The sequence below is a fragment of the Gobius niger genome (genome assembly GCF_951799975.1).
Source record: "Gobius niger genome assembly, chromosome: 12".
Classification (NCBI taxonomy): Eukaryota; Metazoa; Chordata; class Actinopteri; order Gobiiformes; family Gobiidae; genus Gobius; species Gobius niger.
This window is the reverse complement of record NC_136863.1, coordinates 25,577,223-25,604,190: the sequence shown is the minus strand read 5'-3', so window position 1 is coordinate 25,604,190 and position 26,968 is coordinate 25,577,223. Positions and strand designations below refer to the sequence as shown.

General features: G+C 44.7%; 2 protein-coding genes across 2 annotated transcripts in view; one reads left to right on the top strand and one right to left on the bottom strand.

Annotated features, from left to right (window-relative positions):
* LOC306971501 (genetic suppressor element 1-like) overlaps positions 1-5,609 on the bottom strand; it is a 76,756-nt gene extending 71,147 nt beyond the window's left edge. Inside the window, exon 1 of the mRNA XM_079567798.1 lies at positions 5,541-5,609. Within this exon, the coding sequence (XP_079423924.1) occupies positions 5,541-5,577 (37 nt within the window). The 5' untranslated portion in view covers positions 5,578-5,609. The remainder of the gene's footprint in view (positions 1-5,540) is intronic.
* A 15,595-nt stretch (positions 5,610-21,204) lies between these two features.
* Positions 21,205-23,215, top strand: LOC306971180 (F-box/LRR-repeat protein 14-like). The gene has a single exon (XM_079567355.1). The coding sequence runs from the start codon at positions 21,427-21,429 to the stop codon at positions 22,636-22,638; it is 1,212 nt and encodes a 403-aa protein (XP_079423481.1). The 5' UTR covers positions 21,205-21,426; the 3' UTR covers positions 22,639-23,215.
* Positions 23,216-26,968: the final 3,753 nt, after the last annotated feature.

The following is a 26,968-nucleotide window of genomic DNA, read 5'->3' as shown; positions in this document are numbered from 1 at the left end:
GTTGATGCGTACCTGTCTGGCCCTTTTGCGTGTCTTCAGTCACGCAAAACAACCAAAGATGTTGTTAGCACTTGGCCTCTCCCAGTATCCAAGCTCCAAACAGGGGTGAAGTTAGAAGCTACCAAGACCAGACAGGTACGTATCAACTAGATAAGAACATATCTCAGTATGGAAAAAGGGTGGCCTGTTCCTTTAAGTCATCGGTTCAATCCCCGCTAACGTACTGTCAAATGTTGTGTCCTTGAGCCCACCTTCCCAGTGAAAAGGACTGTGATTGGACAAATATGAAGCGTTCGCAGATTTGTGTGTACAATACATATCATCTGAGCTTTTCACACACTCGCCCCACAGCAAGAATGTCCCCAGTTCAAATCTCAGCCTGGCCTGGTCTCCTCTGGGGGCTAAAGGTGTCCAGTGTCTCCAAAGCATGCGGGTCAGGTCTGTTTTCATGTTTGTGAAGACTGAGGCTCCAGAGGGCACTTCCTTTCTCTCATGTGAGGTCTGTTTGTCTTCCTCTCTCTGGTTCTTCTCCACCTCTTCGTTGCAGGTGTAGGGGGATTTGGGGTTTGGGCCAGTAGGTCCTAAAGACACTAACCTGGCTGTGATACAACAGTACTATGCTGAAAGAAAACTTTGCGTTCCTATGGCTAAACATCAAAACAGAATTCCTGCGCCTGTCAATCCAGGGGAATTTCGGCCGAGTGTCGCCTCCAGAAGCACTTCATTCCAGAGATTGTGAGGTTTCAAAACAGGAAAGTCCACAAACTACTGCTTGTGTTTTCAAAATACAGCGTAAGAATGCATGTGGAATCTAGTCAAATGAAGAAAAGCATACAGCACAGATCTGTAATCCACTGGCTGGTCTGAGTGCATGTGTGTGCTGCTGGCGCTCTGTCATGCAGCCTTTCACCGCACACAGGAACAGCCTGAGGGCAGCGCCGCCACCGCACACGCTGGGCTTGTGCTACGGCTGATACTGTACATACATGTGACATCTGCCATAAATCATAAGCCACGGTGTCCTTGTGCCTGGACACATATCACGGAAATCAATGAGGAGGTCAAACCCAACACAGACTCACAGCACGGCCCTGACAATAAACACAGCCAGGCTAATGCACCCGTCAACACCGCACTTTCTCACCCCATCGACCGCCAGGGAGGGGGGGGGGGGGGGGGGGTCACACAGGAGGCTGCACTTGACCCGCCTGGCTTTGTGGGCACAGGTCGTGGAATAATGACTTCATCTTTGAGGGGAGCAATCAGCTCATTGAACAGTGTGTGATAGTACAATACAATAAAGTACAGCAGTGTTTCCCAACCAGGGGCACGGGGACCCCACTGGGTACGCGAGCACTTAGCAGGGGGTACTTGGACGTGTGTCAGATCTAAAAAGAAGGTAAATCTCAATATTCTTTAAAAGAACACATCGAGCACTGAGAGTTTGAGTTGTCGTCCAAACTCATTCTTATCCAAAGCATTTACAAGTCTTTCAGGGAGCAGAGCGGCCCAGTAACGTGAACAGCACAGAGCGAATTGTTTTTTAGCATTGGTGCTACTTCTGGGTGTGAGATTTGAAGTTCAGGTCTGTGCTCTATCCCAGTCATAGCCAATGAAGCGCATACAATCATAATAATACAATAATAAGAATAAATATACTCTCTGAAAGCACCTTAACCTGGAGAGATATTTTTTCCTCTCTCTCCCTCTCTCTCAATCTCCCAATCTTTCCCTCTTTCCGCCTCTTCCACCCTGTCTCTCCCTCTCTCTCACTCCCCTCACCCCCCCTTTTCCCCTTCTATCCCACTTGTCTCGCCCCCTTTACCATCTCTCACCTCACTCCTCTCTCTTTCCCTTTCCCTCTCTCCCTCACCCCCTTTACAGTCTCTCTCCCTGTCTCCCCCTCCCCCTCTTCACCATCTCTTTCCTCTCTCCCCCTCTCTCTCCCCCTCCTCCTCTTCACCATCTCTCACCTCACTCCTCTCTTCTCTCTTTCCCTCGCTCCCTCACCCCTTTACAATCTCTCTCCCATCCCTCCGTGTCTGCCCCCTTTTCGCTACCATCTCTGCCCTTTCTCCCCACTCTCCTCTCTCCCCCTCTTCCCCACCCTCTCTCTCCTCTCTCCCTTCTCTCCCTCTCTCTCCCCTTCTTCACCACCCTCTCTCTCCTCTCTCCCCATCTCTTCTCACTCCTTTCTCCCCCCTCTCTCCCCCTCTTGACCACCATCTGTCTCCTCTCTCCCCCCTCTCTCCTCTCTCTCCCCTCTCTCTCCTTTCTCCCCTGTCTCTCCCCCTCTTCCCCTCTCTCTCCCCCTCTTCACCACCATCTCTGCCCTTTCTCCCCCTCTCTCTCCTCTCTCTCCCCTCTCTCCCGCTCTCTCTCCTCTCACCCCAGACCCGACACTCTTGCTTCAACCTGTACCGCAGATCCTCACGCAGCACCATAATAAGTGTCATTAACCTGATTTTGCAGCCAGGAGTTTCAACCCCTCCCCCCTCCCTCCCTCACGAGAGCATCGGGCTGATGATTTGGTCGCCACAGCAACGGCACTCAGGGGGACCGTGGGGGCTGATGATGAGGAGACACACAGGTGCACACACATGTCAGGAGGCGTGAGCGCTCACAAGTCAAGTTGAAGACACAGAGGGAGGGGCCAGAGCGGAAACAGGAGCTCAACAGCGGCGACAATGACCAGGGACCAGCCTGACCCAAAGCAAACTAGTGCAACAAATAAAACTGATACTCAATTCACCATCCACTTTCACCCAGGAGGGTTTTAGTCATTTTCACTCAATGGGAAGTGGGAAACCCGACATAAGGGGGCATTCCAGTTGAAATTTCCCACTGGGAGGTCAGGAATTCTGACTTCCAAGTACAAATGAAACGCACCAACATTCTGGGGTCGACAGCCTGAAAGGTCTGCTGTTCCCGGGTTTAAAACCAATCAGCAAAAGACTGGGAGCCCCCAGAAGTAATGGCTAAACTTGACTGGACGCACGCCAGTGCAGGTTGTTCTGGAGAGTCAAAAGGCCAGATGTGGGAAGAGTCCTCATATTCACTCAAGTGAGAATAATGTTACTTTGAAATCATTTTATTCAAGTGCAAGTCAACTATAGAAACTATTATTTTTTACAGATTATAATTTTAAGTAAAAAGTACTGTATGAAAGTACCGTATACGCCTCCTCTGCTGAAGGCAGAGTTCACGTACAACATCGATGTGAGACGAGATGAAAGAGTCAGAAACAGGTCGCACTAACGCACTGATCCAAAATGAAGAACTCTTCGAAGCAGGTCGTCCTCTGAGATCTGACCGTGGGGAATGACCGAGCCAATTCCGGGTTTAATGTCGACTGTGGAAATGATCAATCAGAGCTTCTCAACTGCCGGTTCGGGATCCAGAAGTTTCTATTTTCAGAGGAACTTTCTCCCCCGTGAATATCAATATTTATTTACAGGAAAAACGTAGACAAAACTCATTGCAGTCCACTTATATGAACATGGCCTGTATCACTCTCACTCCATCGTTTAATCATTGACCACAGTCTGATCGGGGGCCATGGAAAGGTCAAAGGTCAGGGCCAAGGGTGAGAGGTAATGTAGCATAAGCAGTGGTAGAACAATGAAAAATCGCAACAACACCACCCAGGGTTATGGCCCTGGGACCAGACTGGTTTTGTTTTACTTATAATTTTTCTAGAAGGCTGCGCTAGGTCAGGAAAATAAAGGGGGTGGACGCAAGGGTTGGAGTGCACAGGTCACAAGAGTGCAAACACGTCATTACGTCATTTTCAGACCAAACTTAATAAATTTGACGGTAATTTCGTCCGTCCCCGTGAAAAAAAAAGTAGTAAATGAGCTGACGTTAAAAAACGTCACAAATAAATACATATTAGATATTAGTCATTTATTTGAGCTCACTGTATAATTTTTATTTTAAATGTAGAGTGGGTAACTAACTGGTATCTGGTAAGTTTTATGTTTTTATACATCCTACGTTTTGTTGAAGTGAAAAGTTGAAAATAGGCAGAAAAGTGCAAAACACAAAGACCAATGTCAGCTCTCTCCTCCTCTGTCCTCTGCCTAACACCTGTCCCTCCTCTCTCCTCTCTTGCCCCTCCTCTCTCCTCTCTTGCCCCCCCTCTCCTCTCCTGCCCCCTCCTCTCTCCTCTCTTGCCTCTCCTCTCTCCTCTCTTGCCTCTCCTCTCTCCTCTCTTGCCTCTCCTCTCTCCTCTCCTGCCCCTTCCTCTCTCCTCTCCTGCCCCTCCTCTCTCCTCTCTCCTCTCTTGCCCCTCCTCTCTCCTCTCTTGCCTCTCCTCTCTCCTCTCCTGCCCCTCCTCTCTCCGCTGCCTAACTCCTGCCCCTCCTCTCTCCTCTCTTGCCTCTCCTCTCTCCTCTCCTGCCCCTCCTCTCTCCTCTGCCTAACTCCTGCCCCTCCTCTCTCCTCTCTTGCCTCTCCTCTCTCCTCTCTTGCCTCTCCTCTCTCCTCTCTTGCCTCTCCTCTCTCCTCTCCTGCCCCCTCCTCTCTCCTCTCCTGCCCCTCCTCTCTCCTCTCTCCTCTCTTGCCCCTCCTCTCTCCTCTCTTGCCTCTCCTCTCTCCTCTCCTGCCCCTCCTCTCTCCGCTGCCTAACTCCTGCCCCTCCTCTCTCCTCTCTTGCCTCTCCTCTCTCCTCTCCTGCCCCTCCTCTCTCCTCTGCCTAACTCCTGCCCCTCCTCTCTCCTCTCTTGCCTCTCCTCTCTCCTCTCCTGCCCCTCCTCTCTCCTCTGCCTAACTCCTGCCCCTCCTCTCTCCTCTCCTGCCCCTCCTCTCTCCTCTCCTGCCCCTCCTGTCTCCTCTGCCTATCTCCTTTCACTAATTATGGCACATTTAAACAGCCTGGTTCTCTGGTTGAAGACTTTAACAGGATGTTTCTCAGCCGTCCATTGGCTGATTTTAACCAAATCAAATTCAGAGAAATGTTAAAATCTCAACAGTTTGGAAAGGGAACTCGCTCCAGGGAGCACAACAGAAGTGTCGGCTCTACAGCTGTTTGCTTTACACTAAATGCTTTACGTAAACTCATATCTTATTGAGTCACAGTTTGATTTCAACAATTAAATGGAATGAGTTTTGATCATTTAGCCTCATTTGGATTCGTCATGTAAATCATCAATTTTCCCATGGCACCCCTGTCCTAAGCTGAAAGACTGAAGATCTATTTGTGCAGATGTTCAGTATATGGTGCATTTATTTTGTACGACTATAAACGACTGATGTTAATGCACAAGTTTAGACTCATGAATGTGTTTCTGCTGAAATGTTTTCGATGCAGGAGACATGAGGAGTAGGTTTATCATCAGCTCTTAACTTCTTCCTACTCCTCCCAAAATTGATTTCCTCTGTAACATATGCATATCTGTAACTAAACTACCACAAATGAATGAATAAATGAACATGAAATGCACTTTCTTTAATTAGCCCTAATAACTTCACATATGCATTAACCTTATGCACTTCAATATCCACTTTGATTATGGCCAAAGAATAAAGTTGTGCCATACCTGGTAGGTAGAAGTGTGGCATCTTTAATCCATACATGCTCTTTGGCTCCAGAACCTCCTCTTGGGCAGTTTAAGTCCAGACCAGCGAGGGAGGAGGGACGGCAGCTCGTCCTTTGTAAATCCCCGGCTTCTTCTCCATCCGGCAGCGGCTCGTGCAGTTTGGAATAATGATCCGGTTGGTGTCCACACAGTCCCACTACTGAGGAGAGAGAGGGACGGATGGAGGGAGGGAGGAGAAGCCGTCAGGCAGTTGAGTGAAGGCGGGAGAGAGGGACGGGGGCGCGTGTCTTTGAACAGCGGGGGAAGCTCGGGAATTGGGCTTGTCACAGCGGATTATTTGGATCTGGGAAATTAGTGGGAGAGATGAGAGCTTCCGCAGTGTTCGTAACGACAAGTCCGAGTGAGTCAGAGGGAAGGGTTACATTTGTACATGCGACTGTGGCCAAACCGTCTTATCGTCCAACATGTGAAGGACAAATGTGCCACGAGATCATTGTGTGCCAGAGCTGCTCATGGGGCCAAACCGAGCACAGGGTAATACCCATGCTAAAATATTTGTCACCAGAAAACAGAACAATAATGTTTAGAACATATTCAAATTTACAATATCGAGTCCATCTCCAATGTGACATGTGTGAAACATGGGGAATGATTTGGGGGGAAGTGGGGAAAATATTGCAAAAAATTGTGGAACAAATTGTGTCAAAAAAAAAAAAAAAGAAAAGGAAAAGGAAAAAAGGGACATGGCGCAAAAAATCTGAAAAAAAAGTGGATCTATTATTTGAGCTGAAACAAACATCACATCCTTCACTGCTGTCCCTGGACTAACAGCATCAAAACTGTATTTTTTTTTCAGTATCTGTGCTTGATACTTTCATTTTGTGGATACCGAAACCTTTTTTCCGTTTCAATATTTTGGTGCTGTATTGTATTAATATTGTGCACAAACCTCTCCAAAGTACCAAATGTTCTAATGGCAAAAATAAATTCAAGTCAATAATAGCAAAATGCAGTGAGTCATTTTCTCTGGTTTCACAGCCCTCTTCTGTAGCAAAATGGATGAAACGAGCCTCCTCATTCTCTCTTCATGTGGACAATGACATATTGTGGACAGAAATCATGGATCTCTGACTTAATATTGAGAGACTCTCTCCATCTACATGAATGACTCCACTGGAGAGAAAATCCACCATGGCAGCATGTAACCAAAAAGGACAAAAAGTTGTGAAACTCCGCCCCCGTGAGGCGGACCTGTCCATCAAAGCCTCAGACTTAAACTTTTTACTTCCACAGAACAAAAACCAGCGCAGTTAAAAATATGACACCATGCCCCTGTTGTCACATGGGTCAGAGCAATTAAAACAAAAGGCTTTAAGCAGTGTTTGGGAGGTGTAAAGACTCCATTGGAATCCGTTTTGCAAAGTATCTTTTGGAGTCGCCTCTGGCCACCAGGGGGTGGTGTTGCAAGAATGTCCGTTCCCTGCCATGAGGACCAAAGACAAGGGCTTTCCTCGCACTCTGATCTCTACACTATGAAATCAATGGCCCTGTGGATATTTTCAACCAGTTTGTGCTTCAGGCAAGCACACGCTCTCCAGCACAAACATCAGTGGATTTCATTTTGAAAAGAAGAGTTATTTACCTGAATAATCCCGACCTGAGAGCACCTGAGAGCACCTGAGAGCACCTGAGCAGGGCGATGAGGACCTGCCTGAGACGCAGGTTTGTCTGCTGATGTCCTGTTTCCACTGTCAGAGTGACTTGAAGTATTTTGGTTTCCTTTGTGATCCCTTCCCTTACACTCATCCTCAGGCCCACCTTAATGTACCCTTAGGCCCCGGGGCTTAAACAGAATTGTAGGCCCCCCACACCCTTCAGCGCAAACCCTAACGCTAACCTATAACCCTAACACTAAATCTCACAAAAACCCTAACCCTGCTACTCCTACATGTATCCCTCTGGGCCAGGTGGGCGGGGCTACTCCAGGTACACACATAGGAGTGCAGCACAATCATCGCATCAGTTAGTCAGGCCGCAAAGTGACGTTATTGACATGAAAATCAACAAATCATCTTTTTCTTTATTTTCCCTTAATTTTGACAGGCCCTTGACTCTGGTAGGCCCTGGGCCCCAGCCCCTGAAAGCCCATTGGTTAAGGCGGCTCTGCTCATCCTGAATACTGAGTATATTGGATCAGACTGGGAAAATAATGTTGGAAGAACACACATTTTAAACAACAGCTGTTACTAAGACAAGATAGTGGAGGCAATTTGAGCCCTGAAATAACCAATTTTCCAGTGAAGCTTGGACCTAAATCGGACATACTGTGTGTGAACAAGGAGTAAATAAAGACATGTAGAGGTATCAGTTACAACATTATTCCTGTAGATTAGCAACATTAATATAAGGAAAGACATACTGCAAGTTTTAACTTTAATGTTTTTATATAAAAATAAAACCCGAAAATTGCCAATATTTGCTGGAATTAATTCTAATGGATGGAGCCAGATTTAATTGTTTGGTTTTATTTTGTGACATTATTACTTCCATAGAATAGTTCAGAGAGATATTGGACAGATTTGTCTTTTGAATAAACTAGTTTTTAGTGGGGGAAAAACAAAAGTTCAAAGTAGAATAAATCAGACATGAATTCCATTTTTAAATGAACCATCGTAGTGTGAAGATTAGGCCATTCATCTGTTTCCAGGTGAAAGTTTACATGTTCAGATGCTGCAGTGTCTCCCCTTAAAACAAAGAGGTGCACTACCCCGTGACATCAGCAGGTGAAGGCCTCATGTCCTTGTAGTAGTATAAGGGATGGGCGGGCGTTGACGGTGTGCACACGGGTTAGTCCCTCTGTAAGCCTTATGGAACTGCCTCTTGTGCTGGGACACACTGACGGGACAGGAGAACACATGTGCCTCCTGAGCCATGCTGTCCGTCACTTCTGTCTGTCCCATCAGAGACACAGAACACACAAGCAATAGGTCTGTATGATCTCTGTCTCTTTAGTCTGCATATCTGTTCCACTTCCACAGAGCAGCCCTGGACATTCACCTCTATGTGACCAGAGGCTGAGGCTGTAGCTGTGGATGGGTTTGGTCAGCATCCAGACTAAGTAAGACAATTTTTATGACTTTAAACTCCACATTTGTCACAAGTACGAGTGTCTGGGAAGTTCACTATCAGACTACAGCTCAGTCTCCCCTTAGCCCTCCTCCTGCTCCTTATCTCCTCCTCCAGACTCCCCGGTGACAGTTTGTGGTCGCCTGGAGTTTTCCCTCAACTCTCACTCTCTCCTCTCTACCTAATTCTTTCTTTCTTTCTTTCTTTCTTTCTTTCTTTCTTTCTTTCTTTCTTTCTTTCTTTCTTTCTTGGGTGGGATTCGAACCCGCGACCTTCCGATCATGAGACGACCCTCTCTACCATCTGCGCCACTGTCGCCCCATTCTCTCTCTCTCCTCTTTCTTCCTTCCTTTCTTTCTTTCTTTCTTTCTTTCTTTCTTTCTTTCTTTCTTTCTTTCTCATGACATGGACAATGCTGTTCAGACAGTGTGGTCAACCAGGGGATATGGAGTTAATATGTAAGTAACATATAAGTAATATGTAAGTAATATATAAGTGTTATGCAGGTAATATGTAAATAATATGTAAGTAACGTATAAGTAATATGTAAGTAACATATAAGTAATGTGTAAGTAACATATAAGTAATATGTAAGTAACATATGAGTATTATGCAGGTAATATGTAAATAATATGTAAGTAACATATAAGTAATATGTAAGTAACATAAGTAATTTGTAAGTAACATATAAGTAATAAGTAAGTAACATATAAGTAATATGGAAGTAACATATAAGTAGTATGTAAGTAACATATAAGTAATATGGAAGTAATATATAAGTAGTATGTAAGTAACATAAGTAATATGGAAGTAACATATAAGTACTTCCATATGTAAGTAACATATAAGTAGTATGTAAGTAACATATAAGTAATATGTAAGTAACATAAGTAATATGTAAGTAACATATAAGTCGTATGTAAGTAACATATAAGTTTCCTCCGGGTACTCCGGTTTCCCCTACCACTAAAAACATGTACAATAGGCCAGGATGTATGAGAGTGTGTTTGAGCGTGCGCATGGGGGACGACGAATGAAAATTAGCCTAAGGCTACAATCCGGTGTGGCTTGTTCATTAACTTGCACTGTCCCTACCAAATAAACCATAAATAAATAAATGTAAGTAACATAAGTAGTATGCAAGTAACATATAAGTAATATGTAAGTAACATATAAGTAATATGCAGGTAATATGTTGACTTTTACACATTGTCACGGAGGAGTACTTTATTACTCAACATGGTGTCATTTACTAAGCTTTATTGAGCAGTACATTCAGCAATAGAATCATTAGTACATTTTGAACATTCTCTCATTAAGGCCCTGACGCTGTAATTACTACAAAACACAAAGAGCTGTATGTCACTTCCTTCATATACTGTACTCCACAGTGTGTACAATAAGCCCTTAGCATTCACCACTTTTTAAAAGTTCATATTTTCCATAAGACACCTGACTCCAAATGGTCAAGCAGAATGTGTTTTTTTCTTTCTTATTTGTTATGGTTGATTTGACACGGAATGGCCCATTTCAAATGTTATCGGGGGGATGATCATTCCTCATCCAATTGCAGATGCGCCAACAGACGCCATCCAGACTCCACTGATAAGAACCAGAGATGACACCTCTGAGCAGAAGAAAGAGAGAGTCCTGAGTTGGCCTATAAGCCATTACCTCCCCATCTCCTCTCCTCCCTCTGCGCCCCCCCTCGTCAGCCTGCCTCATTAGCCGGTCACTACGGTTTGAAGAACGGGGGCCTCTGTGACTGTCTGGGCATCGCCTGATGATGAGAAAGACGGTAAGTATGTTTGTCATTCCTCAAGTCGCCCCTCCACTTTAGGCAAACCCGTTTAAACAGGGGGGTGGGGCGGTTTATCCAGATGAAATACCGGTTGATGGAGGGTGCTGAGCTTGCAAAGGAAGGGGGGGTTGCCAGTTCAAAGATAATTGTCAGCCCATATGGTAGAGAGAATCCTGACACACTCCTGGTCCTCTCTTCTCCGTGGGGCTGGGCTCTAATTGGGCACTGATGGGTTGACTCTGAGCTCACAAATAACACGGGGAGATAGAAATATTCTGGTTCTTGTTTTTGCTGCTGTTGGGCGGCCATTGTAGGGATTTTGCACTCCGAAAGCGAGTGTGAGCTGCCTGTTCAAGAGGAAGACTTCCAAATAACCAGAAGGCAGAAAACACAGGACGGGCTCCAGACTTACGACAGCAGAAAGACTTCCTTGTGTGCGTGTTGTGAGAGCATTGTGAAAGGGAGAAATTATCAACAAGAGCATTTAGGGCCCCAGGGAGAAAATAAAGGAGTGCGGTTGTTTCTGAGGAGTGATGTTATGGTTAGGCCTGACCTGACCTGGACCCTATCTTATGTATCGTGAAGATGCTGTAATTACGGTACATTTGTATTTATTTTGTTACATGGTGTTATCTAAAGAGAAAGAAAAAACAGCGCTGCCAATGTTGTATTCAGGCTGTATGCTGGATGTAGTAGATAAATAAAAAAGTAGATCCATAGTCTATCCATAGGTATTAAACATGTCTTTTTTGCATGTTTTCTCTCCTTTGCAGGGCCACATGGATTGCGCTCCTTCCCGGAACCTTTCACCCCGAGGGCCACTCAGCCACATGACCATGGTTCCCCCCTGCACAGTGTTGAACTTCTCTCATCGCCTTTCCCTGACCCCCGTGTGGCCCCTGACCACCTTTGACCCGACCGAGGGCCTTTTCACCTCGCGTCTGTCCCTGCCATGGCTCCTGACCCGCTCCAATCATAAATCACAGGCTGCGGCACCAGAATGCTGCTTTAACGCTTTCGGATCAATAAACAGATGTTAAGCAAAACAATCAAGAGGTCTGTTTACCAATGCTAAGGTGTTAGCATACAGGGGTCAACAGGTCATTTAAAGCCTCACTCCGGAACATTCCAGAGAATACTCTTTGAGGAGCGTGTATTACAACATATCATAATCAGAAGACATGTATTGCCATTATTGCCATGTCTGTGAACAGGTTCATAGACGGTGAAAACAAGCAACATAAACCATGTGGTAGCTAAAGCTAAAGGTTTTTGAGCAGCATCTGAGACCCACGAATCTGGATGGACCGTAGCCTCCTGCCTGAGGGGAGAGGAGTGAATAGTCCATGTCCAGGGTGAGAAGGGCCAGCTGTGATCCCACCTACACGCCTCCGGGTCCTGGAGGTGAACAAGTCCTCCTACTGCCAATCACCTTCTCAGCAGCACGAACAGCATGCTGCAGTCGATGCTTGTCATGGGCTGTGGCCCAAGGGTACCACACAGTTATGGAGGAGGAGAGGAGGGACCACACGGTGATGGAGGAGGAGAGACCACATGGTGATGGAGGAGGAGGGACCACATGGTGGAGGAGGAGAGACCACATGGTAATGGAAGAGGAGAGGAGGGACCACACAGTGATGGAGGAGGAGAGACCACACGGTGATGGAGGAGGAGAGACACGCGGGGATGGAGGAGGAGAGACCACATGGTGATGGAGGAGGAGAGACCACATGGTGATGGAAGAGGAGGGACCACATGGTGATGGAAGAGGAGGGACCACATGGTGATGGAAGAGGAGAGACCACATGGTGATGGAAGAGGAGGGACCACATGGTGATGGAAGAGGAGGGACCACATGGTGATGGAAGAGGAGAGACCACATGGTGATGGAGGAGGAGAGACCACACGGTGATGGAGAAGAGGAGAGACCACACAGTGATGGAGAAGAGGAGAGACCACACAGTGATGGAAGAGGAGGGACCACATGGTGATGGAAGAGGAGGGACCACATGGTGATGGAAGAGGAGAGACCACATGGTGATGGAGGAGGAGAGACCACATGGTGATGGAGGAGGAGAGACCACACAGTGATGGAGGAGGAGAGACCACACAGTGATGGAGGAGGAGAGACCACACAGTGATGGAGGATTCTTCACAGAATCAGGGCCTCAGCTCTGCTCTGTCTGTAGCCAGTGTCCCTTTGAAAGGAGGCATGACCAGGCGGACAGAGTGAATGACAGAGTATGTGGCATGGTGGCACAGTGGTTAGCGCTCATGCCTCTTAGAAGAGGAAGAAGATCTTTATTATATAGCGCCTTTCACAGACATAGTCACAAAGTGCTTTACTTGTACATTCACTCCATACTCGGTGGTGGTAAGCTACGTTTGTAGCTTCAGTTTCCCCTGGGGGAGACTGACAGTGGCGCTGTCGCGACTGCACACGTCTGCTCCAACGGTCCCTCTGACCACCACCATACATTCACTCACACACATCATTCATCCTGGCCTATTGTACATGTTTTTAGTAGCTAGAAATACTCTATCAGGAGCCAACCCCCTCTACTTCCAACTACTGATACTATTACCAGTCAGTCAGCCAGCAGGGGAAACAGATGTTTATTAGCTTGAGTAAATATCTAATCTACAGCAAATCTGTAAATGTGCACACAGCCTTGAAAACTTCATTCCATCTGTTGACCAATTATTCAAAATCTATATGAAACCTTTAAACAACAGCCAGAGAGCATCACCATGATAGTGTGCGGAATAATGTAGCCTATATTCAACAAGCACAAAGCTGATGTAGACTTCATCAAATACTTTCACTCACCCAGACCAAATACCTTTTATTGGAAACTGCATCTTGATTTCCTTGTGTTTTGAAATCCATTTTATGTGATTATTGATGATTAAAAGGTGAAGAGGCCAGCAGAGAGATGTTATTTGTTTTAATTTTTATGATTCTGGGTCCCTGAGACTGTAAATGGTCTCAGTGGTTCAGTAGGATTCACCAACATGGGTTCAGACTGCTGACCTGGCAGATGTGCAGAAAACCATCATTGACTTCCTGAATAAGGAGGGAAAGCTCAAATGGAAATAGCAAAAAGAGAAGTTGGATGTTCTCAAAGTGCTGGATCAAAGCACATTAATAGAAAGTTAAATGGAAGGGAAAAGTGTGTAAGAAAAAGGTGCACAAGCGTGTGGGGGACCTTCACAAGGAATGGACTGAGGCTGGAGTCAGAGCATCAAGAGCCTCCACACACAGACGGATCCTGGACATGGCCTTCAGATGTCACATGGTCTGTTGCTCAGTGGGCCACAGTTCTCTTTTCTGATGTTCCATCTCATTTGGACAAAAGGTCCCCGAGTCTGGAGGAAGAATGGAGAAGCTCACAATCCAAGATGCTCGAAGTCCAGTGTGAAGTTTCCACAGTCTGTGATGATTTGAGGAGCCATTTCTTCTGCAGGTGTTGGTCCACTCTGCTTATTAAGTCCAGAGTCAGCGTCACCGTCTACCAGGAGGTTTTAGAGCACTTCATGCTTCCTTCAGCAGACAAGCTTTATGGAGATGCTGACTTCATTAGGGCTTGGCACCTGCCCATACTGCAAAAAGCTGTGGTGGTAAAACTTAAGCAAGTACATCCCTCAGAGAAAATGTCCAAATTGTGCTCAAAGTGTCATTCTTCAGTGTTTCCACCAGTATTTCCCAGCTCTGTCTTAATCCTCTTGGCCGTGGAGTTCACCAGAGCTTCTTCGTCTCCTCTGGACTATTCTTCCACTCCTCTGTGACCACATCACGGACATGGTGATGTCAGAGACCTCGTGCTCCTCCAGCCTGTTTGGGACGGCCCGCAGATGCTCAGCAGGGAACTGTGGTCACCCATGCCAGTGTGTTACTATTTGGCTGACCAAACATACAGTGATTTGTTTCCTTTCACAGAGAAAACCTACATTGACTGGAGTCGGTAATAGTGTTGGGGTGTCTTGCTTAGGTGCACAAAAACAGCATAGGAACAAACCAAGCAGCCTCTTCTCTGGTTGCAGAGCACTTAAACCAGCACTACTCCTTCTGTACAGTGCACACTCCGAACTGTAAAAGTAAATATGAAGCGAGAGAGACAGCAGAGATGAAGAAAATGGAAAACAACAAAGCCCCGGGAGATGAAAGAGTCGTCTGTGAGACAATAGCTCCCAAATAACGCTGGCTTGTGTGCAGAAATAGAGCAAAGATTGAAAACCTGCCAAGATAAGACGCGCCCCACGCCTTTGAATTGTCACATCACGGCACCGCTGTCGCCCAAACAAATGGCAGGCCTGACAGGATCGGGCTGCTTTGAAAAAGAGACACAATCGCATAATTCGCACATGCATATTTAACGCTCTTGACCTGTTGTTAGGGAGGAAAAAAACCCAGAACTGTTAAATTATTGACATCTACATTATGTGTGAATTGCTGGGAGGCTTTGGAAATCACAGGGAAGAGGAAGGAGAGGAGAAGGGAGGAGAAGGGAGGAGAAGGGTCGGCTGCCGGGGGCTGCGTTTTGCATATTTGTTTGCAGTGTACATGTTTGGGAGGGGGATCGATGCTTAAGGCGTTACACTGGAGCAGTGTTTCCTTTTGTGGAGCTCTCAGCCATCTGTCTGTGGAGCAGGAGACCGGGGGAGGCATCAGAAACTATACAACAGACCCAGACACATGAGGAGATACATGAGGAGAGGGGAGGACAGCCCAGGGGACAGGTTACTAACCTATAGTTCCGGAAGGAGCTACTAGGTCTGCAGGCCCTTCCCCCCACGTCGCACAAGTCTACTGTGATTCCTGCAATAACTTCAGTCTTTGCTCTCGATCACCCACAATCACTTCCACCTCCTCTTTTGTTAAAGGTTTTATTCATTGCACATTGCACAGATTTTTTTGTACTCACAGTGCAGAGCGAACACATCCGCAGACCCTCCACACACCACACTGGTCAGTAAGAGCAGAGTGAACACATCATCAGACCCTCCACACTGGTCAGTAAGAGTAGAGTGAACACATCATCAGACCCTCCACACTGGTCAATAAGAGCAGAGTGAACACATAATCAGACCCTCCACACTGGTCAGTAAGAGCAGAGGGAACACATCATCAGACCCTCCACACTGGTCAGTAAGAGCAGAGTGAACACATCAACCCCTCCACACTGGTCAACAAGAGCAGAGTGAACACATCATCAGACCCTCCACACTGGTCAGCAAGAGCAGAGTGAACACATCAACCCCTCCACACTGGTCAACAAGAGCAGAGTGAACACATCATCAGCCCCTCCACACTGGTCAACAAGAGCAGAGTGAACACATAATCAGACCCTCCACACTGGTCAGTAAGAGCAGAGTGAACACATCAGACCCTCCACACTGGTCAGTAAGAGCAGAGCGAAGAGGAAGAAGACGAGGATTCTGACAAACTGTTGTGTGACCAGTGTTTTTTCTCTTGAAGGTCACAGCCCACGAAATGGAAAGTAAAGCCCTTGTGATAATAACAAATGATGTCCATGACGTCCTGAGCAGCAGAAGCAGCAGAGGTCATCAGCACGACGGCCCTCAGTGTTCAGATGGACACTGCAGTTTGAGCGAACCTTGTTCATTCAGGAAATACTTCATTCAACAGCAACACCAAGCTCTTAAACCTAAATAATAATACAAAATTAACTGAAGTTTCTGCATGTGTAAGAAGAATATAACCTGATGAAGAAAATGTTTTGAATCTTTTTGAGCAGGGACAAACACGCTTCCTGAAGTACGACTTTTTGTGCATGAACCCCTTCCATCCAAAAAAACAGTCATATATTGGTATTGACATATAAAAGGTTCTAACAAACTGAGGTCAAATATTCCACTTTACACCTTTGAAAATATATAAGTTTCATAACAAAAATTGTGTTATGAAACATTACATCACCACGCACTGACCTCTTTGACCTTTCAAGTGGGTCAGAGACTTTTTTGTCCAATCGTCCACAAACTTGATTTTGACATCTCAGAGCTAAATACAGGTGCACCTCAAGGGACAATGTTATCTACTTTGCGTTTTCTATTCACACAAATGTTTTTCAAATTCAGAATGAGTCTTTTGAACTACCTTTAAATGGATATTATTTGGCTTAAATCAGTGCCTGCCTGTGTGGCTCGAAGTCATATTGTAAATGCCATCTTGTATATTTTGTTTTGTGTTTTGGAGGAAGGGGCACCTGTTTTAAGCTTGGTCTTCTTTGTGCTCCATTTTCATTCATGTAAACATGTAAAGCTATTCATGAAACAACGGGAAAAAAGTAAATGACAAGACTGAAACAAATAAAAAATGAAATGAAACTGACAGAGCTCCTCCCCTTTTCCACCCAGTGACGACACTTTTCCATCACAGTTATTTTTAAAATGCTTTCAATGGTGAATAGAGATGTTTTGAGTGATAATCTCACCATAACTTTTAACCTTTACCAAAGCCAATGAATGCTCCATGTAGTTTTGTGAGTGAGTGATGCTGAGAGCGGGCGAACTGAAGCACATGGACCATCTGTCTGTGCGCAGCAGACTGGGTCATTAGCACAGATATGTCCAGCCACAGGGCACGCCAGGAGGGACAGCACCCTCACGCCACCATGAGCTTTCATATAGGCTCAATCAACTTCAATATTTGGTACAAGCAAAATCATCTTTCTGAATCCCATGAGATCACAGTGACCCCGCCCCTGTTTGGTTTACACTCACATGTTTGTTATTAGTGAACACTATTGACTGTTGCTTCTGATCACACCATAATCCGGAACAACATCCTGGCTCTATTTAATCTGCCAAAGGTAGAGTATAGGCTTATAGGGCAATGTCAGGGCGAAGGGGGCAAAACAGGCCCTGACCACACCCCCTACCAGGTCCAACTGACTGAAGGATTGCTATTTCGTTCCCTCCCTCTGCTGCCCCCAGGTGTGTATATCTTTATTTGACTGTGTGTAGTGAACCCCCACCTTACCCGAGCACATTTTCTCCAGTGTGGCATTAAATCTGAAAGTTTCTTGACTTGAGAGTTTACCGCTTATAGGCCAGTGTTAACGGCTCATTGGAAAGCTAAGACCTACAAAACTACAAAAAACAAAACAAAATGTGGCTGAACTGAACCAACATGAAGACAGCAGGTCCAACATGTGAACCTCTGATCCCCCACCCGAACCGAGCACATTCTCTCCAGTTTGGCTTTACCCAAATCTAAAAGCTTCTTGAAAAACGCATTAAAAAAAAAAGCAACGGAAATGAGACGAAAACGAGGATGGAAATGCGAGAGTGACAAAACGTGACGAAAAAGTGACAAAAATGTGAGACAAAAACACAACAAAAAAGAAAACAAACAAAAAACAGAAAAGTGACGAAAAAGTGTGATGAAAATGTGGCAAAAATCTGACGGAACCCAACAAAAAGCAATGGATTTTCTTTTTTTTTTTTTTAAGTGACAATGCAAGGAAAAAGCTCCATTTAGATGAATTTTGTAGGTCTTAGCTTTCAAATGAGGCGTTACTCTAGCCTATAGTCTGTGACATAATGGATTTGGGTAAAGCTGAACTGGAGAAAATGCACTTGGTTAGGGCGGGGGCTGAAAGAGGTCAAAAATAGTAATCCTTTATTGATCTCACGACCGAGAAATTCACTTGTTACAATCGCCTCAATAAGCTCAGTCAGTGTGTGCAAACACAGGAAATGTGCAAACAGGTAAATAGTAGAAATAAGAGGTATCTAATGCACAATAAGTAAAAGCAAAAATCTTAAGGGGCGGAATTAAAACAATAAGGAAAGAATAAATAAAAATTAGAACAGATTATAAACAGTAGAATATCGATGTGTAAAGTTACAGTCCTATTGCAGGTTGTCAATAAGTGACCCTGGTACAGAGATTATTGCACGTAGTTTTGCACAGGGCGGGGTTGTTGCACATGTGACGTCACAGTCTTGTTGTCCAGGCTGACAGCAGTGAGGATGAAGGCCCTGCTGTAGTGTGTCTCAGTCTGAAACCTCCTTCCAATGACTCTGTGTAATAAGACGATCCTGTAGCAAAAGCCTGAGACTCTTGGACTCTACTCCTGACTGTTCTTCACTGACCTTTTCAAAGAGCAGATAATAGTAACAGATTGAACTAATGTAGGGTAATACTGACCTCTTGTGGCACTTACTTGAACATGCACACAAACCATAAAGGATGTCTGAAATGGGCTGATGTGAAGAGCTACTGCAGTGAGTAACTGATGTGTCAAAGCTTACACTAATGTGCTTTATACTGTTGCACTTTTACACTTTCATGTTTTACCTCCGATTTACAGCTCAAGAAAATTTGGGCCATACTTTATATTTGACAAAAACAAACAAGCAAAAGTCACAGTCACAAACCAGCCAAGTTCAGGATGTTTTTGTTCAGAATTGAAGGTGACGCAGTAGAACATCTGAGGTCCGTCTGTGATTAACTGGATGTAACTGAACAGACGAATGTAGATTACACTGTTACACTGACAAGCTCAGAGCCTGCAGGCCGGACACGTCTTCTGTCAGTTCAAAGACATTCTTCAGCCCGAAGGCAGAGCCGCAGCAATAAAACCTGTGGCCAGAGAGGCACTAACCTGTATAGTGTGTATATATATATATATATATATATATATATATATATATATATATTTGCATCAGGACGTCCTGACAGTGTGAATACCTGACAGAAAATGACACTGAATCCACATGTTTGCTCAGATTTAGCCTTTTAAAGACATGTGGTCCTAAACAGAGTTCAGTATATTTGTTGCTTTCAATAAAAGCTTTACTACATTTTCTTCTGGTCTCACTCCTGTGTCTTCTTAAATAAGTAAGTAGGTGCTTTATTTGTCATTGTACAAGCGTACAACGAAACAGTGTTCAGGTGTTAGTCCTGAGCCGCTGTGACTGAGCCGCATGTTTTTGCAGGTAGAGGAAACCGTAGCACCCAGAGGAAACCTGTCTGCCTTCAGTCTCCTCGGATCCTCTGAAACAGTGCAGCCTCCTGGGTTTGTCCCTGTTACAGAGCCTGGTGTCCTGCACTGGTCAGCTCCACCTCCTCCTCCTCTTCCGCAGCTCCCTCCGCTCCACGTCTTTCACCATCTCCTCGTGCAAGCTGTTTTTATGAGGCAACAGTTCTGTCAGGCTCATTATTATTCATTTATTGGAAAAGGTTTCCTCAATAGTATTTTCCTGTTAAATTCCTAATTATAGGAACTTTGATTCACTCCCAATATATTTTGGCCCCAAGGGAAATTTACTTGGAGACCCTGCTCTACAGTGTCTCAGAAGAAGAATTTTGTAGGTCTCCAATGGGTTTAGCTGATGAGGTAGCTGTTTACTTAAACAAGAAGCTGCTTTCTTCAGGACCAGTAAAAAAAAAACAACACACACACACACACACACACACACACACACACACACACACACACACACACACACACACACACGCACACACGCACACACGCATCCAGTAAAACACTGAGGGGGAGGGAGGGTGCCCTGTGGAGGGGGGTGGAAGCCAAACTCCATCTGTGGAGAGTGAACCCGTCCCTGTTCCCCAGCCTGCAGCTTGATCTTGATCTATCCCTGATGGGATGTTTGGAATATTTAATATAGTAGTGGGTGGGCTGGTGTAAATAAAAACACAAAAAAACAATAAAAACAACATCTGGGACTGGGGTTCTGCTGCTTGAACCTTAACTTGATCTCAGTTCTGATGTCAATAATGTCTCCGTATTTCCTGTGGGGCCAGGGGATATAAACGACTTACCCTGTAATATCTAACCTGTCAGAAATCAGCACCCATGTTCATTTTGCCAACATATTTTCATTTCGTTTTAGTCTTAGCCTTTTGAATCACAAAAATGTAATAAAAGTTTAGTCAAAAAAATTCTTCAATTTTAGTCTAGTTTAAGTCGACTAAAATTGCAAGTAATTTAGTCGACTTTGCATTTATAATATAGGATTTACATGATCTGAGGCACTTTCAGACTCTCAGTAGAAGTTTGGATGATTATAGTCTCTCCTTTTCATTTTTATATAGTCTTATTTTAGTTGACTAAAATATCTGGACATTTTAGTCATAGTTTTAGTCTCATGAAAAACTTTTAATTTAGTTTTTGCCCCCCATTTAGTCACAAAAATATCACTGACTAAAATGAAGACTAAATATTTTAGTCGCCAGAATTAACACAGATCAGCACAGTTCTGTAGGTGAATATATATAGGTATATAAGGTGAATACATATAAAGTATATAAGGTGAATGTATATTGAATATACAGTACCGGCCTCGTCCAGTGAGAGGCGCTAGTGAGCTGCTAGGCTAGCACAAGCTAACAAAGTGGGCTTATTCATTTCACAAGCTCGCGTTGGTCCTGCGCTTTCGGAAATGCCTGGAGGAAGAACATAAACTAAGTGCAGTCTGCGCTGGTCAGAACTCTAGCATTATATTCTCAGCTCTTCACCTGGAGACTCCTAAAGCGCAGCGGGGAAAGGAGCGCGTTTTCCGACCTTTTGGACGCCGGTTTGGAAGCACACAAGTTTGAACAGCTATCTCCGCCGACGCTTGCTAACAGTTAGCCTATCTTGCTAATAGTGCGCCTACCCTGCTAATAGTGAGGCTAGCCTGCTAATAGTGAGGCTAGCCTGCTAATAGTGAGGATAGCTGGCTTTGTAAATGCCTCAGTCCGGGTGTGTTGTCTGTGACTGTACGGACGCGCCGGGCCTGTCCTAAGTCAGTATGTGTTTTGAAGAACATCGCGGCTCGACGATGGACGCGCTTCTCTTCATAAACAGCTAATTAGCTTGAGTTAGCCCGTTTGTTGTCAAGCTAAACTTCTGCCTTGTGTTGCTAACCGTAGCCAGACTGGCGTTACGGACAACATCTGTTGCGGAGCTCCCATCCACTGCAGCGATGTTCGAAATGGAGACTCACATATCGTGCCTCTTTCCGGAGATTCTGGCCATTATTTTCAGTTATTTGGACGTGAAAGACAAAGGCAGAGTGGCTCAAGTGTGCGCGGCCTGGAGGGACGCCTCTTACCACAAGTCCGTGTGGAGGGGGGTGGAAGCCAAACTCCATCTGCGGAGAGCGAACCCGTCCCTGTTCCCCAGCCTGCAGACCAGGGGCATCAAGAAGGTGCAGATCCTCAGCCTCAGGAGGAGTTTGAGTTACGTGATCCAGGGCATGCCGCATATAGAGAGCCTCAACCTGTGTGGCTGTTTTAACCTCACGGACAACGGTCTGGGGCATGCTTTTGTACAGGACATCCCGTCCCTCCGGGTGCTCAACCTCAGCCTGTGCAAACAGATCACAGACTCCAGCCTGGGCCGCATCGCGCAGTACCTGAAGAACCTGGAGGTGCTGGAGCTGGGAGGCTGCAGCAACATCACCAACACGGGTCTGCTGCTCATCGCCTGGGGCCTGCACAGACTCAAGAGCCTCAACCTGCGCAGCTGCAGGCACGTGTCTGACGTGGGCATAGGGCACCTGTCCGGTATGACCCGCAGTGCTGCAGAGGGCTGCCTGTCTCTGGAGAAACTCACCCTGCAGGACTGCCAGAAGCTCACAGACCTATCCCTCAAACATGTGTCCAAAGGCCTGAACAAGCTGAAGGTCCTCAACCTGAGCTTCTGTGGCGGCATATCAGACGCTGGCATGATCCACCTGTCACACATGACCAACCTGTGCTGCCTGAACCTGCGCTCCTGTGATAACATCAGTGACACGGGCATCATGCACCTGGCCATGGGCTCCCTGTGCCTGTGTGGGCTGGACGTGTCCTTCTGTGATAAGGTTGGAGACCAGAGCCTGGCATACATCGCCCAGGGCCTGTACCAGCTCAAGTCCCTGTCCCTGTGCTCGTGCCATATCAGTGACGATGGCATCAACCGTATGGTGCGCCAGATGCACGAACTGAAGACTCTCAACATCGGACAGTGTGTGCGTATAACTGACAAAGGGCTGGAGCTCATAGCGGACCACCTGACCCAGCTCACAGGGATAGACCTGTACGGCTGTACAAAGATCACCAAAAGGGGTTTGGAGAGAATCACGCAGCTCCCATGCCTTAAAGTGTTGAACCTGGGACTGTGGCAGATGACTGAGAGTGAGAGGATGAGGTGAGACTTCTAATTTATCTACAATACTGTGACTAAACTACTCTCCTCCACTCTCCTATTTTTGTTTCTCATGTGGCTTTGAGCTACCTCACCTTGGAACACCAGTGCCTACAGTTGGAAAAGGCATTGATTATTTTTGTGACCCAAACAGTGGAGATTTTCATACTAAGAACTTTATATTGCAGATGAATAGATAGGCCTTTTAGTCCCTCTAACAGTCTAATCTAGTCGCTCTAATCCAGAGCACATTCGAAGTTTGAATAGCTTATTCTTTGTTCTGATGTATTTTTAACAAATATTTTTTTGTATTGAATGACTTAAGAAAATTGTACTTCAAATTGAAGTGGTCGACTCCTGGCGCTTTGTTTATTGTGTACAGATTGATCATGTGTGATATTCCTGAGGAAATAATGTACAAGATGTTTCAGATGTAGAACTGAACAGCTCTGAGGGCAATATGCAATCTCCTCATTTCACCACAGAGCGCCCCCAATGGGATTTGTAAAGTCAGCGATGAAGATGTTTTATACTCACACAGTAGTGATATTTATAAATAAACCATGAAATGTTTTAATAAAGTGTTGACTCAAGTGGTTATCTTTACACCAACATGGAGCTTCCCGTTTCTTTTCATTCATTTTTATTGTAAAGAATATGTACTAATGTGTAGTTGGATGACCCTTCACATTTTAATATTAGGCCTATTCCTGTGTCTGACATTAACCCTTTCTTCCTTTGTGTGTGTCAAAACATGCACAATGGACTAAAACCCCCAGCTCTGGTCAAATTCAGAGGACATGGTTCTTACCAGGACACCACAATAATCCAAACATTTCTACAGGGTCAAAATACCCACATTGGATAATATCTGAGTTTCAGGCCTCTCTAAAAGAAATGAAGCTCAAATGATTTTCTCATGAAGGTGATCAAACATAAACGCCCTGTTCAATCACTTGGCTTTTATTTGTAAATTTGGAATTGTGTCTAAACTCATTCCTAACTCACTCTTCCAGGGATGTGCCCGCTTACTCAACTTTCAGGTCAGTTACAGTACTTAGTATTTGTACAATAATATAGTTATTGTTCCATGTTCTGAACTGTGTCTTTTCACAAATGTCTACTTCAGGCAGAGGTGGTCGAGTAGCCAAAATATACAAGTAACGGTGATGTCATTTTGCTTGAGTACAAGTGAAAAGTAGTAACCCAAATAATTACTCGAGTAAAAAGCACTTGGAGAAAATCTTACTTGAGTACTGTGAGTATTGAGTAACTGTGAAAAAGTTTGTCGTGGCATTAAATATGAGGGAAAAAACATGAAATGTGAAAACTTTAATATTTTCAAAGAAAATACCATTAAAAAAAGTAAAGAAATGAAGAATTACAGATATCATCAAAATGAAAAGGTCTCTTAAATATGAACAAGTACTGCAAGAAACTAGTGTCCTGGACCTTGCAGGCCTGTCTGTGTGGAGTCACTCTGGTTTCCCCCATCAACATGTACAATAGGTCAATCCTGACCACGAGCCTGGCTCTACATCTGGAGAAAAGTCCCCCGGCTGCACAACTGCCCACTGCCCCTGACGGGTCGTCCCAGTGGCATCTTAAGGATGGGTCACATTTCCCTGCACAGTTGTGTGATAATATATATCAAACTCAGCTCTATAGTTTTAATTGTACAAAACTCCATGAAATCATTCTCCAAAGCTACGAGACAAGGCTTCTAGTTTGTTTATTTACATACATACAAAACCAAAGGAACTCACAAACATGTCTGTTAGGCTCTTTTTCCACAGTTTGACTCGTAACACAGACAGAAGGCAGTACATTTCTTTTCATTTCAACTTTACACAAAGCCCCTTAATAGAGTCAAAAGAATGATTATTTTGACATTAAGGCAAGGCAGGTACTACACAAAGGCCAAAATATCAGTCAGTCAAAATGCTCCCACCGGGTTCAGCGGTGATGAGAGGCGAGCATTTCAGAGGAGTGTGCTGTGTCTCCCTGACTAGACCAAAAGACATGACACAAAGGCAAAAATAAGCACTACCTCTCAGTCCGGTCTGCAGGACCTGGACCTGAGGCCTGGAGACCAGCTTATTTTTGCACAGAGAAAATGTCCTTGAACATTGGATGAAAAGTTGACAAACACAATGACAACACTGGAAGGGATAATACAATAAATCACAGGTAAAAGATATAAAAATGACTTCAAACAAATGCTAGAAGATATTCCTCCATCACACAGTCACGGTTTGAAAACATTTGGGTTCACACTTTTTTTTTTGACACAAGTATATATATATATATATATAATATATTTTTGACACTTCTCTCCTCAGTTTTCTTCCAAGGACACCGACTACGCTCTTTTAAATTCTGTGCAAACATTCAATGCATATCCATACAGTAAACATTTTCATATATGTATTTCATATTTATATATATCTCTATAGAACATGACTTCCCATAACGTATGGCAGTACTGTCACACACACTTTGTCCCGGAGACAAAAACTGCACTTTCAGACTTTTTTAAATGAAGAATGCACAACACCATCCACTTGATTACCTTAATTCAAGTACTGTATGAGTCAAATACGGTATTTACAAACTGATTTCAAAGTCCAATTTTGAAAGTAATTCCGTGCAAATCTATTGTGCACTTCATAATTAAAAACCTTAGCCCTGAAGATTTCCAAAAAGAAATTAAACGGTACCACTCACGTTTGGAAGTGATATGAAAAGTACTAGATGACACTGCTTGCATTTTTCTACAAAATCTCTAAAACTAATGATGGGCTTGATGGTTTTTCTCTAGAAACTTTGGATAAGACTTGACTAATCTTCTCAAAAAGAATTCCCACACCATGCCGTAGCACCGATAGGACAGAGCTCCATGTCTCTGCGTAGGTCCAGTACTGATGTCTGTGCATGCTCCAAGGCCACTAGGACGTCCTCAAACCAAACGTTGCATACCTCATAAACAAGTTAACATGTGCAAAAAAATACACCACCAATTAAAAAAAGCTTTTATTCCCCTCTCCCTGCTGTGCTCCTGTGAGTCCCAAAAAACTGGCCTGATTTGGGCCAAAAGTCACGGCCCCGATCCCCCTTCTGCTGACCTGGGCCCAGTAAAGACAGACCTCCTGACCCAATCATCTCTTGTGCATATTTACATTGTAACTGTGATGGACTGTGGGTTCAGAAAGCTTTCAGACCTTGTCATTACTTCCATTTTCTTTCTCACGAGGGTGACCGCCTCAAATAGTCGTGTTTTATTCATCATTATTCTGTGACGTTTTATAACCTGTTAGCTGTTGGCTCAGTGATTTAGCCCAAAAATAAAATCTACATTTTACTCAGTATGGAGGATTACGAGTTTAATTGATTTCATTGGAAATAAACTTAAACGGGTCTGCTTTGCTCTTAAAAGTTAAACTTTATAAGACATGGAGTTTTTATCCTGGACTTTAATCCTCCTCACGCCTCGAGCTCTGCTGTGACTGGCAGCCGTCGCTATGGACACTCACAGGAAGGGGAGATGGAGTGCCGTTAAGTCTCAGGTACAGTGAGAGAAGAGAAGCCAGGATGACACTGGGGAAACCCAAACTCTTTTAGCGGAAGAAAACTCCATCGAACACAGCGCACACGGCTGGGTTCTGCTCTGGTGTCACTTCTGAAAAGCTGATCGAGTAACAAACTCAATTTTACGATTCAGCTATTTTTTCCACTTTGCCTGTTCTCAAAAGCATGAACTAAACAGTGTACGTAGACACTGGGACAAAACAACAGTGGCACCTGCACCCCCGAAAAATTCCTAGTTTGTGAAACATTTCTGACATTAAAACGTTCTTTTGGTAAAAGTCCTACACTGACTACACTAATAATAAAATCAAAAAAGAAGTCAAAATCCTTTGTGTGTTCAGACCCAGCGTATTGCTCAGAATCTGTTGTGCAGTTTGTAACCGTCGTTGTAAAGTGTGCTACATTTAGAGTGTTTTAAACCTAAATAAATAAGGCATGAAAACCTTCTGAACCCATGGTCTAAGACTCCATTACTGGTTGAACGGCCCTTTACTGTGCAGATTTCTATTGAAACCGTATTGTGTGCATTAAACACGATGCTTTTAACCCCAGAGATGAAGCTGCTTCGTAGATTTCACCTGCCCAAAGACTTTGTTGTCAAATGTGTCCAAGTTGAGGTATCTGCTTTTCCTACACTAGCTGCCGACACCAGTTAGTGAGAGGGTTGTTAGTTGAACTCATGACTTTGTGCGATTACAGTAATTCCATCCAGTAAACCAGATCCTTTGTGCTCAAGTCACCGTTCCACT

Excerpts from the sequence above, each read along its gene's own strand:
- LOC306971180 (XM_079567355.1), top strand. The coding sequence starts at position 21,427 with ATGTTCGAAATGGAGACTCACATATCGTGCCTCTTTCCGGAGATTCTG.